We start from the raw sequence: 16,358 nt of genomic DNA on the forward strand, positions 1-16,358 counted from the left end.
ATTTACTTTATTATTATTATTACAAAATTTATAATTTTAATTAAATATTAAATTTAGTTTTATGTTGCAATAAATGACTTTATATGAAAAACTCTGGATTCATTTATATATATCTAATAAATTTTTAATACACTTTAAGTTTAATTTTACAAATTTTATATTTTTGGAACCTTTAAAATGTTGAATTGCATGTTAAAATATTTATATGATAACTTTAAATTCTGCCCTTCTAACTTAATGGCATCATAATTAATAAATACAGGCAGCTCTCATATAATGCAATTATGAGGTTTCTATAAAGTTTTGTGTTGTTCAAAACTCTGTTATGTAAACATTAAGAACTAATAGAAAAAAACAGTGTTACATTTGAAAAGCTAATAAAAATACACTAGCTTACTTTTTTAACTATCAGAAATTTAATTTTCAATGAAAATAGAAATAACTAAATAATTGTCTTACAAACTATGATAGATACCAGAACATAACCATAGAACATAAACACTCCATTTATTTGGTTTAAGTAAGTCAATTTAATATTGATGTCTTTACTTCCATAAGTGACAAGACCATGCTTCTGGCACAATCAAGAATTACAAAAAGTTTTTATGCTTCCATCACTTCAATATATTCAGACTCATTTTTTCTAAAAGCTATTGTAACAATTTTTCTGATGTAATGAGTTTTAAAAGTGAATATAACAAATTCACAAAAAATAAAAATGTTAAAATATTACATCCAATGTAATAGCAAGGAGCATTATCTACACAAAATTTCAAAAATACAAAATGTTTACTTTTGAAATGCCACAATTTTAATTCTTAATAACTTAAGCCATATACTCTTTTTACTATAAACAACTATATATTATTAATATACAAACTTTAGTGTTTCTGGCAACACTACTGTTGTTGCTGTTGCTTTGGTTATACAGTGGAACTTCTCTTAACAAGCACCTTGCATAACAAGTAATTTGCATAACGAGCAAAACAAGTTATAAAAAAATAACTCATTTAACAGAGATGTTTCGCATAACAAGTGATGAGGAGAAGGGAAGTCCCAAATTGTGTGCATGCTCCATCAGTCTGTGTTTAGCACTCGTTCCGCTAGCATCTCAGATCAAGTTATAAACTCCATAACGTAACTGTATCCATATTCATAAATGTTTGCTACACTGAGTATATATAGCAATAGTTATAAAATACCGTAAGGCCATTTCCGTATCCTTTAAGGAACAACCTTTTTTTTTATGGCTTACAAAGCAGTCTATCATGAGAATGCACAAAATCATCGGCTGATGTTGCCAGATCTAACACTATAATTATTATTTCATTTTATCATCTTTCTATTTTTTTATGACCAAAGTAACTCTTATCTTAAAATTTTATATTGCTCAAAAGTAGCATTGTCAGTCAAAAGACAAGTTTTGACCAATTTGTTGCTTCCAGCACAACTTCCAATTGTATAGTGACTGACTTAGTACATGCACAGTTCGTCAATTCGCCATATCCCTACCCTAAGTTTGGTCGATCCAAACTTTTCTTAATGAATACAGTACAACCATACAGTTACATTATGGAGTTTAAAACTCAACCCTTAGTGATCACACATTTTTCAAAACTTGTGGTCAGACATATTATGTATAAACATCAACAACCATAGCCCATTATATAATAAACATGCCAAACAATATGCCAAATTCTTGGGCTACGTAAAGGCTATAATTAAATATAGTATAATTTTCTTTGAATACACATTATACATAAAATATTTGAGTATTTTTTCAGCGTGGAATGCATTATCGTATTTTACATTCATTTATGTGGAAAAAATTGTTTTGCTTAATGAGTGTTTTGCGTTACGAGTAAGATTCTGGAATGAGTTATGCTCATTACGCGAGGTTTCACTGTATATTAAAAATGGCTGCTACTAAACCCCTCAAACTAGCAATAAATAGATACTGTTATGTGATACGTTGAGTTAAGATCAATCATAAGTGTGCAGCAAAAGTTCAGAAATGAATGTGGAACTTCTTGGTACTAGATATAAAGGTATTTGATGACTATACAAATAGTTAAAAAAACCAGAAATGTCTATGATAAAACTCTTCTTCAAAAATTTACATTATAAAATAATTACCTGAAAGTGTTGAAAGCCCATTTTTTTATCTGAATTTCCTCAAAGAAAGATTCCAAATAAAAAACAATAGTTCAAATGACTCTGACCAATTGCAACACCCAATGCTTTAATTTCTTCACAACAATGTTCCAAAATCACATAATTTAAAATCAAATTCTAGAAGTTTATGATTGCAGACTCTCAGAGCCATAAAATCACTACCTTTAAATCTTTGATTTTTTACTTGTGGGGACATTTAAAGGAACTTGTCTACAAAATTTCTTTGCATATAGAGAAACTTCAGGAGTCCATTACCCTCTGTGTGAAGTCAATAAACAAATTCTCAATTGTTAAAAATACATAGAAGAAACTAAAATGTCTTCATAGCTCCATCATGTCCAATCACCAGGAACAGAATTTTTGTCATCTCAGCAATGGATACGTTGCTGGGATTACAAAGGTATCTGTTTTTGTTTGCACCAGAAAATATGTATTTTTAATATAAAATACAATCTGCCATTTTAATTGAAACTATGTATTTTTCATTTTTGGCTTATCACTAGCAAACATTTTTATTAATAAAACTGTTTTGCATAAATCAATCATCTTCACACACCAGGATGAAATACAAAAAACAAACTTACGTAAACCTGATAACCAAAGTGGTAGAATTACAAGGAATACTAACGTTTTCGAAGCCCCATCTGGGCTCTTCTTCAGGCTTTATAGATAATACGAGAAGCTGTATGTCAAGAATCAGAATAGTTTCCTTTTGAAAAAAAAAAAGCGGTCATTCGAATCCTGCCACGTGGAAACCTTCCAATATATTTAAATGAAATGAGTGATGATTTGTAAAGAGCATGCACCACTTAATGATGTTAATGGTAATATTTTTAAAAATTATCCTCTAGCAGGATCTGCCACTAAGGAAGAGATGGTACTTTCAACAGCGTGGCAGATTCTGCTAGAGGATAATTTTTAAAAATATTACCATCAACATCGTTAAGTGGTGCATGCTCTTTACAAATAATCGCTCATTTCATTTAAATACCGTATTTTACAGACTATAAGACGCACTTTTTTCTTCGAAAAATTGCCTCCAAAATTCAGGTACGTCTTATAGTCCGTAGCGTCTTATAGGTATTTTTTTTTAAAATTGTTTTAAAATTAAGGTGCGTCTTATAGTCCGTAAAATACGGTATATTAGAAGGTTTCCACGTGGCAGGATTTGAATGACCTTTTTTTTCTTTTTTCTTCAAAAGGAAACTATTCGATTCTTGACATACAGCTTCTCCTATTACTATAAAGTGTGAAGAGCAGCCCAGACGGGGCTTTGAAAACATTAGCATTCCTTGTAATTCTACCACTCCAGTTATCGGGTTTACATAAGTTTGTTTTTTGTAAGAAAATGTATTTTTAATGTGAAATACCATCAGCCATTTTAATTGAAATTCTCAATTTTATTTTCAACAATATATGTATTCAAATACACTATGTGCAAAGTAAGCATGGCAGCTATGCTGAACAGATACTGAAATAAACTTTGATGTTTGTGTATTACTATTACATATGCATTTATAATAAAAAGGTTATACAGTTTAAGTTATTAAAAATTAAAATTGTGGCATTTCATAGTAAACACCCTGTACCAAGTTGGTCAAGGATTGCTTCAATTCTCTAACTGTATTACAGCAAAATAATGTTAGACTAAAAATGTATTGCAAACATACAGTGTTATAGTGTTATCTGTATAAGATGGAAAAATTCATGACTTCATTGCATAAAAGTTCTCAAATTTCTAAGCAATAAATCAACAATACTAAACTAAAGTTAAAAAATGATTATATGATTATAGTTGAATTTTTAATACTTTAAAATAATAGATAAGATCTTGAAAGAAACATTTTCAGATCCAATTCTAGAAAAACTTCACATTATGAAAATATTAATTAAGAATAAATTTTGTGCAAAGTATACAAGCATTTCAATAAAAAATTGAGATTGTAAAATAACAAAAACAAGCATTCAAATTATTTTTAATTTAAAAAAGTTTTAAATAAAATACTAGAATGAAAACAAAATGAAAGTAAAATTGAAAGTGATAATTGTTATATTTAAGTAGCACATAAAACAATCAGTTAATTAAATATCAAATCCTTCAGTTTTAATTAAAACTTCATACCTTTTCTTTGCATCTGAGTTCATGAAACATTTCTGCTATTTCATGTTTCCAATCTTCTTGTAAAGTATGGAATGATTCTTGGGGTGTATTCATGAAAGGTGATCTAGAAATATCTTCCAGTTCCCTGAGGATATCCACAAATGTTGGTCTGCCATGAGGATCAGGATTCCAACAGGCTAAAAATTTAAACATTAACAATATCTATAAATAATCAATTAATTAATTATTTGTTATTTATGTTCTATTAATGAGAAAATTAATTAGGTATAATATTTCTCCAAATAACATTTTTATTACAATTAACTTTATAGAACATTCTTCAAATGTATAAAAATAATAATTACTCATAAGATAACAGTAACATACACTTTCTTAATAAATGATTTAGTATGAAAAATAAAACAATTTTTTTTTGTATTTCTTAATTCTTTTGTGTTACCAAAAATAATTTTTTTTATGTTTATGGAAACTTTTATATATTTATTTGTATTTATTTTACTAGTATTTATATTAAATCATGTAATAAATCTCATTATTAACCTTTATTGTTTATTCATGATGTGTTAAATTAAAAATAACGTAAATTAAAACAATCAAAAATTATCAACAAAATAATCAAAAAAATGGACTATGCTTTTGTTACAAAATAATTAATTTACATAAAAGAAACAAATTTAATAACCACAAAAATACTTTGTTTTAATAGAGTTTAAAAAACAAAATATAATATAGATTCCAATGCTTTTGTATTTGTATCCATCATCAGGATGAAAATAATCAGATTTCTGATGATGGATAACCTCCAAAAGCACTAGTATTTATGTTTTTATGTTCTATTTTGTTTTTTAAAATCCATTAAAGTAAACATTTCTCTATTAATTAATTAAATTATTAAAAAATTTAACACTAAATGTAAGTGGTGTTTATCATCTTTCAGTGTCAAATTTGTAAGACTTGAACTCACAACCATTTCCAAAGGATTGCAATTCTTCAACGTTTTCTTCCAGATGTTTATAAATTATTAATTATACTAATTTAAAAAATTTAGCTTTATTACATTTGTTACAAAATGATGGTACTATTTACTTCAATATCAAATCTGTTTCTATTTAAATTAGTTTATGTCAATAATATAGCATATAATTTTGATCAGAATAATTAACTCAATATTTTAAAATTAAAAAAAATAAAACTTGTTCCATTTTACAAATCAGAAATAATAACCCAAACAATTGCCATAATAAATCTGGTTATTTTACTACTACTATTAATACAGCAATTGTTTTGCTTATTATTATAAACATTGGGCTTTAAGATGTTTATAGATGAATTTAAATCAGAAATACAATATACTCAACAAAATTTGCACAGATTTGTCATTTAAACTGTTGTCCTGACAACATGCAGACATTCAAACATTTAAATTTAAAAAGTTTTCAAAACTTTTCATCTTATGTTAAAAAGAGCAAATCTCCAAGAATGTTTATGAATAAAAGGAATGGGCCTTCTAATTTACAGAATTACAGTTTTCTGTTTTAGTTTTATAGCATGCTATTTCAAGTTGTTTAATTATATCTCTTTACTGTTTTAGGAAATTTCATTTCCATGAAAAATTTTGTAAATTATTAGTTATGGAATACTCAACTGAATTACGGTCCTTATTTTTAAATGTCTGTAAAAGAAATTCAAAACTTAAATGTGTAAAATGTCTACATCTGTTTTGGAAAAGTTTAGCTTTTTCAATCACAGATCATTTAAGCACAAATATTTCAAAATTTATCACATGATATAAATATTTATTTGTGAGAAATTATGAAATAAGTCACTGTATATGCAGCATAAATAAAACAATAACTTGCAGTTAAAATTCATATTTAAACATCAAAATATTTATGAAATTTAGCTTTAACTTGTTAATTACTTCAAGATATTAAAATCTTAAAAACTTAAAAAAATATCTTAACTTACTCAATCACTTACTTACTTATTAACTTATTCAATATTTATATACAGTAATCCCTTCATTTATGCAGTCTCCATTTATGCAAATACAGCTGAAAAATTTTTAAATTTTAAATAATTACATAGATACTAGAAGTCACCACAATGCATAAGATTAAATGCATTAAAGTAAATTAACTTTACATGCATCATATGTATACTAATTTATATATATTGTATACACATTGTATTTATACAAGTTTGAGAGTTCTCGAATTAATTTATTCCATAATCTTATCTACAGTTATGTAGCAGGCATATGTAATGTAGTAAAAAGTGACAGTGGAACTACAGTTCTGAGATATTGACATAAATGTGTCTGTACATTTATCTTGAAATGACAGTAGTGTTTTTATAGATTGCAATGCTTGTATTTTTTTCTATGTATTATGCTATATTTAACATATAATATAGTATTTCATAAGCAATATCTCTAGATCTATCTCTTATAGCTTGAGAAATAAAAGCAGTTTAACATTTCTGTTGTGTCAAAATACAAATAACCTTCTATTACAAAACATTTCTACAAATATATCAATAGGAATAAAATAAATTACAAATTCTACAAGTTTATTAAATATACTTCATTTTACTTATAGGGTTTATTATTCTGCCACTTACAGGTCTCATGTTATTAAGCATTAAAGTAAAGTTATGTATTTTGTGCCACAAATCTGTGGATCCATTTATGCAGTTTTCATGGAACAAACTACTCACATAAATGGAAGGATTACTGTATTAGGTCAGATTTATTGTAACACACACATAAATTAAGATTTATCTTGGTATTTGTGAAACCATGCCAGTAATTATTTAGTAATTCAGACACAAATCATTCATTGTATTCATTCAGACACTTGGCAAATCTCATCATTAATATTTATTTAGTTGATACATGTTCATCGTATGTGTACACGTTTCGGGCAGTTCATGCCCCTCTTCAGCCAACTAAAAATAGAAGTTACAAGTTACACAACACAAACACACATATATATAAGGTTATGTTTTTTAAACATACCTTTAGATTACAGATCACTGAAAGTTAAAACCGTAAAAATCTCTTTTCACATTCGCTTCATGTTATCTAAAAACATTGGCCATCTAAGAAAATTTACAGTCTGAATAAATGGGATGTTTTAAATATACTACCGAATTTGGACAAAATATGTAATAATCTTTCAGATATAGATTCAAGTATTATGCAAATGAAATCAGGTAATAAAAATTAAAAAATATGTAACCAAAGAAGGAAGAAAATCAATAGTTAAGGATAGGAACTACTTTCAATATACAAATCAAATTAAAAAATTACATAATTTTTTAAAGGAAAACGAAATAGAAATCACAAAAGCTGACAAATCTAAACGAATCATAATAGTTACCCAAAAATGGCTTAGAAATAAGAATCAAGAAGTAATAAATAATACAAAATTCAAAAAACTCCCTATAAACTCTATTGAAGTTATATATTTAGAACTTAAACAAATTACAAAATTAGAACAACTAAGGGAAATTAATAAAAATGAAAAATGGTTTATTTTAAATGAAAGAAATGATCATATGCCAAAATTAAATATACAACTAAAAACTCATAAGATAGGAGAGAAAGTTTGACCAATAATAGACTTTAAGTACTCAATGCTATATAACTTGAAAAAATTTTAAAGCAGCAACTTAGGCAATATCAAAACTCACAATTTGCAATTAAAAATACAGATGAACTTCTATATAAGCTAAATAAAATCAGTATTGAAGAAAAGTTTAAGACAGCAAGTTTTGACATTATAGATATGTATCCGTCAATAACATGGGATTTAATAAAAGATAAATTAAAAAATCTAAAAGTTAAAAATGAAATAATAAATTCAATAGAATTTACATACACAAGTAATTCATTTGAGGCTGGTAAAGATTTTTATAACACAGACAAGTGAAATAAGCATGGGATCAGTAATAGGACTGAAATTGGCCGAACTAATAATGATAGATATAATAATAAAATTAGCAATATAAATGGTGGTGTAAAATTTTATAGAAGATACATAGATGATATTCTAATAATATACAATGAAACAGAAATCAAGATGGAAAAGATGCAACAAGCAAGTTAATAATATACAAGAAGCAATAAAATTTAAAATGGAAATAGAAGATACAACCAGTAAAGAAATTAACTATTTGGACATTACGATAAAAAGACTAAAACAAAGCTTAGAATTTAGAACATTTAGAAAGCCAGGTTCAGGCCAGATAACAATAATATACCAGTCTAACGTACCACTTCATGTCAAATATAATATATTTAAAATGGAATATTCTAAGATAAAGAACAGAACAAGTCAAGAAATACACATATCTATAGATTTAGCTGAATTAAAAAAGAAATTCCTCTTGGCAGGTTACCCGCAACAACTGTTAAAAAAATGGGAACTTAAAATAAATAATCTAAAAATACCACATGAAAATAAACAAACAAACAATATAAAGTATACTGGTTTTCCATATATCAAAGGGTTATATGAACGAAGTGATAATGAAATGAAGAACATAAACTTTAAGTTAGCACTGTCATACCAAAAAAATATATACCAGACTAAAACACCTCAACTCTGAGAAAAAACAACAAACACCAATCGAAATTAAGAATGTGGTATATAAAATTCCTTGTACATGCAGCGATAATAAATTTCTTTTAGTTTCTCTGCTACTACATCAGAGAAACTAAAAGGAAGTTACAAATCAGATTAAAAGAACACATAGCAGATCTGAAATACAATAGAATAAGCTCTGCCTTTCACGATCATTGCACTTTGAATAATTGTAAAATTGATAAAGATAACATACAAATACTTCATAAAGAAAAAGAAACATATCATAGAAAATTCAAATAAAGCGTTGAGATTATAAAAAGTAAAAAATGTATAAATAAAAACCTTAGTATTAACATAAACAACAATTGGCTCAGTATATTATAAAATTAATTTTTTTTAAAATAATGTAAAAAGAAGAAAAAATAATTTCAACATATTGCCACAAGGTGGCCTACTTACCATATAATTATGTAAATGACAAAAAGTAAACTCAATTAAAAGTGTTAAAAAAGGGTGAAAAGCCAATGTGATCTGTTTGAATGCATATTGAAATTTCAAATAGTTTAACTTTACAATGATCCATGATTCAAGGGAATATGTTTGTGTGGAGAAGTCTCTTCAATTTTGATAAAAAACAAATAACTAGGTACATGACTTATAGTATTGTTATTAAAGTGGATTTATACGGGATAATTAATGTAGAAATTTTTTGGATAACAAGATGTTAAATGTATAATGTGGTTTTAATAGTTTAAATCTTACAAAGATCTGTAATTTAAAAGGAATCTGTTTGTATGAAATAACTAAGTATGTAAATTATAGTATTATTATAAAAAATATAGATTCAAACATGATGATTAATGTATAAAAAAATTTTTTGGATGGCCAATGTTTTTAGATAACATGAAGCTGAATGTGAAAAGAGATTTTTACGGTTTTAACTTTCAGTGATTGTAATCTAAAGGTATGTTTAAAAAACATAACCTTTATATATATATGTGTTTGTGTTGTGTAACTTGTAACTTCTACTTTTAGTTGGCTGAAGAGGGGCATGAACTGCCAAAACATGTACACACATGATGAACACATATCAACTAAATAAATATTAATAATCAGATTTGCCAAGTGTCTGAATGAATACAATGAATGATTTGTGTCCGAATTACTAAGATTTATCTTATTTATTGTAGTTATTATATTAAAAATTTTGTTAATTGTATATACAAACCTTCCATAAGGCATGAAAATGGGGTAGGACAAGTGGAAGGAATAGGAAGAGTTAATTTGTTGACTGCAACACCATAAGCTACTGCTAATGCATCGATACCCTTATACGGAGTTTCTCCTGTTAGAAGTTCCCATAGCAATACACCATAACTATAAAGAATAAAATATATTAAAATATATTTTCAATAACATTTAAGAAATCAAACTGAAATCACATAATAATATTTAAAAAAAATCAAGTTTACTTTTTAGTATGTGCTTTAATTTAATTTGCTATCATTATTGAATTTATCATTAACTTTGTTTTTCCTCTCCCTGCTGATCCAAGATATTCAGTTGTTTGCCACTTTTTTACATTCCACAAGAACATTTTCCATATCCTTATTCAGCATCTGGAGACCAACTATTCAGACTAATATTAGTATGAATAGTTCACAACTTTTAATTCATCTTTTCTAAATTAGAAGGGACTTTTCTAATTTAGGCTTTTTAATTTATTAATCACAAGTGTTTGTGAATGCTTTTCAACTCAGGTCAATGAAGAGAGAGTTGGAACAGGCCATAGAATGAGCTCAGCAACAACAAATAGAGGAAGATGACCTTGCCTGAGCCGAACAACAAGAAGGAGAAGATGAAGAGTTGGACGAGTTGGTTGTCTTCCGTCCTCAAAGATCACAAGTGGAACGTGGCTTCTCGCAAGTGGATGCACCCCCACCAAATCCCGATGATCACCGACACCAGATCACTTTCCAAATGCTGAGGCAGATTCGCAATGATGTCTTTCTCGATTATATTGCCAATCTGAATCGGGGACAATGAAAGATTTTCCTGGAGGCCCTGAATCGCATCAAGTGCAATGAGAGGTTTCACCTTTATATTTCTGGGGGTGCTGGTGTTGGCAAGTCTTTTCTGATCAACACGCTGTACCAGGCGGCAATTAGGTACTGCAATCATCTGCCTGGTGGCTCCCCTGACAGTGTCAAGGTTTTTCTCTGTGCTCCAACTGGTAAAGCCACATTCAATATCCGTGGAATGACCTTGCACTTGGCCCTCTCATTGCCAACAGATCAGTCCTATGGTGAGATGCTTTCCCTGCCACCAGATGTTCTCCGCATATTCCAAGCCAAGCTGAGAGACCTAAAGTTGATCATAATTAACGAAATAAGTATGGTTGGCTACTAGCAAAGGTAAAGGTGGACGCTCATCTCAGGCACATCTTCCAGTCTGATCTACCATTCAGCGGCATAGCAGTCATCGCAGTGGGAAATTTCAACCAACTTCAGTCAGTGCTTGACTCGTACGTTAACAAAATTTTTAATATAATAACTACAATAAATAAGATAAATCTTAGTAATGAACTCAAACCCAATCCAACTTTATTAATATTTCCTCTCTTTACAAGTGGGCTTTCCTCCCGATTCGCCAGGGAGCGGCTATCATGACTGAAAACATGCTCTGGGAAGGCTTCTGCATCTTTGATCTCACCAAAATCAGGCGCCAATGCAAAGATGCTCAATTTGTCAGGGCTCTCAACAACATGGCAGTTGGCCAGATGACCGCAGAAGACATCACTTTGGTACAGAGTAGACACAGACTGAACGACTTTGAAGCCCCACAAGGTGCCATCCACCTGTTCTGAATGAGAGCCGAAGTGGCCTATTACAACGATAGCATGATTGCCCAATCTGAACCAGTTGCACCGAACTGCCATGCTGAAGACCAAGCAATTGGTGGCACTGCAGTGACAATGCAAACGGCTCAAAGAAATGCAGCAAAAGCTTCAATCAATAACACCACTGGCCTACCAAAAACCCTCAAGTTTCAAATTGGAGTTTGTTACATGGTGACCAGCAACATCAGCACCGAGGATGGCCTAGTGAACGGTTCTACTGGCTACCTTCGTGAGGTCACCTTGAATAAGCAAAAGCAAGCAATAACTTCCTGGATCGACTTTGGCAATCCCGAAGTTGGTGCCCAGGTGTGCCACCAAAGAACTATCCATTACCACAATTTCACACCAATCAACAAGATAACCAGAAAGATCACACTGCCAGGCCAGAGAAGGGACAAAACTCTGCAGGTGATGAGGAAGCAATTTCCACTGATGCCAGCCGAAACACTCACATTCCACAAATCACAAGGTGGAACTTATGAAAACATAGTGGTGCATCTTTCTGGTGGCCTAACCAGAAGCAAAATCGACATTGGCTGCTCGAGGGCCACCACAGCTTCAGGCCTAATCATCGTCGGCAACTTCAAACCATCTACGCCAAAGCCTGTTACTGACTCAATTGAGATCGAGATGTGGCGGCTGAGGGCAGAAGCACGTTTCAAATTACAACTACCAGTCTGGCCACAACAGCCCACAGAAGTTTGGAAGATCTTCCTCCACAATGTGGAGCACCTGAGCAAGAAATCCCAAGGGATGTTTGCAGACCAGACCTACAGAGAGGCTGATGAACTTCTTTTGGAGGGAACATGTGGTCGCACTGATGCCATTTATAACTTCCAGCAATTTGGCTTTCACGAACTTGTCCGTATCCGCAGCCCTCATGGCTATAATGGCATGGGAAGTCTTGTTGTGGTGCAAGAGTCATTTCTTGGAAGATCTCAATCTGGTCACATTCATAATAAGATCTAATAGAATTGTGTGTTTCCACACTGGGCGACATCACCATCATTTCAGGATATGCATCCCCTCGGGCAAGTCAACACACCCTCTTCAATGCTCTCAACCATTGCATCCTGATTTTCACCCCAACCTCCTTGCTTATAGTCAGAGACTTCAAAATCAACTTGAAGAATGATGATGATGTTGGCCCTCTAATTGCCCTTATGACTGGCCTTGGCCTTCGTAATCTCTTCGATCCAACAGTCAGCACCCCCTATCAAAACACAAAATTCGATGTGGCCTTCAGAAACATCAACTGCACTCAGGCCGCCGTTTATGAATGTGCCACCTCTTACCACAAGCCACTCTTCATTACAATTTAGATGGCCTTTCAATCTAATAAATTAATTCAAGTAACATTCTATATTCTCTTAATATTTCTATACACAATAAATTTCATTAGACTTCTTTTCCTCACTGGAGAGTGCTCATTTTTCTCTTTTTCTTAGAAAATGGTGCAGTCAAGCCCTAGGTCTCCAAGACATAGTCTTGTCCCAAATATGGCTTTGCTGTTTTACTTGTTGGAGGTTATAATAATATCTTTTTACATATCAAACAGAATCTTGCAGATATGCAGTTCTTTATTCTTTAAATCATTTTATTCTATTTCTAATGAAATATGAAAGATTATTTTATTTTTCAGATTTCTAGGATATATACTATATTCCAATTCATTATATAAATAACAAATCTGTGATTTACTTGTTTAACAAATTTCAAAATAAAATTTTTTTTAAATTCAACTATGCAAAAAGATGCAACACAATAAACTTCTTGAAGTATATGGTCTTCTAAAATGAAATCTATCATTTTACATTACTGTAATTATGTTAATTATTATCCAAGAAATAAGCAACAAACACTTATCAACAGAGTAACGGTCCAATTTTCTTCTTCCATCTTCATTCAAACATCTTGTTATCGACACTCTCTAGAAAGTTTTCTAGGAGATATAGAATTCAGATGCTTTGAGAGAAGTGACAACAGATATGCTTTGGTGAGTGTAGAAAGAATTTGAGTATTGGCCAGATGTGTGCATGTGACACAAGGTGTACACATTGAGAAAATGTAATTGCCAAATGTGAAGCTTGGACAGTTTTCCAATGTTTAATATACATTACAACAGCACTGTCCAACTTATCATAGCCCGTGGGCCATATTTTCTTCACCAAACATTTCGGGGGCCAAGAAGGTTGATAAATGAAAAATCAGTTTATGTTAATTAAAAAAATATTTTATTTATACTAAAAAGAAAACTTTAAAATATTTGTAATATATTAATGAGAACATTGTGGCCATAATTTTCACATAGTAAAATAATTTTAATATTAATAATAATAATTTAGTAACATAAATTTATTCATAGTAAAATGTACTCGCGGGCCGTAAAAATAATTTAGCGGGCCGTATACGGCCCGCGGGCCGCCAGTTGGACAGCCCTGCATTACAACATTCTGAGATAATAATTAACATTAATTACAGTAATTTAAAGTGGTAGCGTTTTTCTTGGAAAACCTTCAGCAAAAAAGCCAAACCTTCTTTACCGTCAGTTGCCTTAAACAAGCAATACAGAATTACATTCTTACATAATGGTGCATGATGATGCCAAGGTTTGGTTCATTTTAATAATTTATGAAAACTTACTTTAATGGAATTTTCTGATCTTTAAAAATTTTGAAAAGCAGCTAATTATTTTTATAAAAATAAATAATTTCTGCACAACCAAGTAGTATTTTGAAAATTTTGTACACCTATTTAAAAGCAAATATGAAATTAAAACATTACCTCCAAACATCACTAGCTTTAGAAAATGTAGATGATTTGATCACTTCTGGAGCCATCCAAGCATAAGTACCAGCTGCAGACATTCTAGTTGTCTTATAGAGTTCACGGGCCAAACCAAAATCTGTTATCTTTAAAGTTTTATTCTTCAAGGCACCATTTTCCATAGGTTCACTAAGTAATACTGAAATTACATTTTATATTACTATTTATTTCAAAAACATCATGCATGAACTAATTTTCTTATAATATAATCCATAACAAAATAATTATTTATTTCTTTATTCTATTTGACAGAAAAGAAAGTATCTCTTATACTTTAGAGCAGTGATTCTCAAAGTGGGGGTCGCAACCCCCACGGGGGTCGTAAAAATATTTGGGGGGGTCACTGAAAAATTGATGCCAGATCAATTTTTTCAAATATTTTATAAATTTACTATGGATTCATGTTTAGAAATAATAGAAATAAAAAATATATAAAATAATTTTTACTTAAATAAATTGCACACACAAATAATAAAAATAATATAAATATTTAAATACGAGCCTAACCCCCTCTCTCCGGGATGTTTTTTGACACACACTTATTCTTCGGGGGTCCTTTGAAATTTTTAAGTGCAGAAGGGGGGTCGCGGTCCAAAAAGTTTGAGGAACACTGCTTTAGAGCAACAGTCGGCGACCGGTGGTCCACGGACCATTGATGGTCCACGAGAAAATTTGGGTGGTCCGTGGAGAAATTTTGACATTGATCAACTGAAGGTTATGTGAAGGATTACAAAAGAAATGCAAAATTCTTAGTTGTTTTTTTTTTCACTCATTAGGGGTTTTTATTCAAATCTAAAACCAAATACAAAGTGATTGTTATTAATAAATAATGAACAATAAACAATATTGTGAGTGTGATTGTCGTCCTTCGTGGAAAAGCGCTAAGAATCCGTTTCAAACAAGCAGCAATGAACTTTAGGCTTGCATTAATTTGTTATAATTAAACATGCGAGTTTCACATTAATATAGTAAAATTGAACTTTTATGATCGTTATTCTACAGATTTGGTATCGTTTAAAAAAATTCATGATAGTGGTCCGCAGAATTCAAAATTGTGAATTTAGTGGTCTGTGAGGTGAGAAAGGTTACCAACCGCTGGTTTAGAGTCACAGCAATTCTAAACTTGGTCCTGATTTCTACTATACACATACATACATTAAATGCAAATAAATAATGTAGTCCTAAATATAAATGTAAATCTTTAAATGGCCAGATGTTTTGCATAAACATACTTCACTCACATTTATGCTCTATGCTTTCAAGAATCATGTTGACCAGCACCAAAATCACCAATGGGTGATATTTTTATTAAAGTAGCAATAAAAATATAATACTGGCAATAAAATCCCTACTCTGATTATTTTGACATTCAGCATGAAATTGAGTCACAAAGCACGCTTCAGGAAAAACAGCAGAATGTCGAACTCCTGTGAGATGAAGTCTCATGCACCACTCACACTTAATGTCATAGCATCATGTAAACAAGTTCAGACAGGAAAGCACGAAGTGACGTTGAGAACTGAAGGCAGTTTACGTTCAGTGCCATTCACTGTTTGGGAATTTTTTTTTATCAACTGACAGAAACTTTGGGAAACTTTTGGAGTGACACTTTTTCCACTTTGATCCACATATAACAAGTAGCTGAGCAATATACCTAAAGTAATAATGAAAATAACAAGCGATAACATTGTTTATAAAAAACCCTGACAATTTTTCAATTGATCCATAATGACAAGGACAATCT

General features: G+C 30.4%; 1 protein-coding gene across 2 annotated transcripts in view; it reads right to left on the minus strand.

The window, feature by feature from the left end:
* LOC136974293 (mitogen-activated protein kinase kinase kinase 10-like) overlaps positions 1-16,358 on the minus strand; it is a 77,826-nt gene that overhangs the window by 33,327 nt on the left and 28,141 nt on the right. For both annotated transcript variants that reach the window (XM_067269130.1, XM_067269129.1), the window contains exons 2-4: positions 14,573-14,753; positions 10,118-10,266; positions 4,298-4,473 (exon numbers count right to left, since the gene is read on the minus strand). In XM_067269130.1, the coding sequence (XP_067125231.1) occupies positions 4,298-4,473; positions 10,118-10,266; positions 14,573-14,753 (506 nt within the window). The remainder of the gene's footprint in view (positions 1-4,297; positions 4,474-10,117; positions 10,267-14,572; positions 14,754-16,358) is intronic.

The sequence above is a fragment of the Centruroides vittatus genome, unplaced genomic scaffold, assembly GCF_030686945.1.
Source record: "Centruroides vittatus isolate TY-2023 unplaced genomic scaffold, ASM3068694v2 contig_347, whole genome shotgun sequence".
Taxonomy (NCBI): domain Eukaryota; kingdom Metazoa; phylum Arthropoda; class Arachnida; order Scorpiones; family Buthidae; genus Centruroides; species Centruroides vittatus.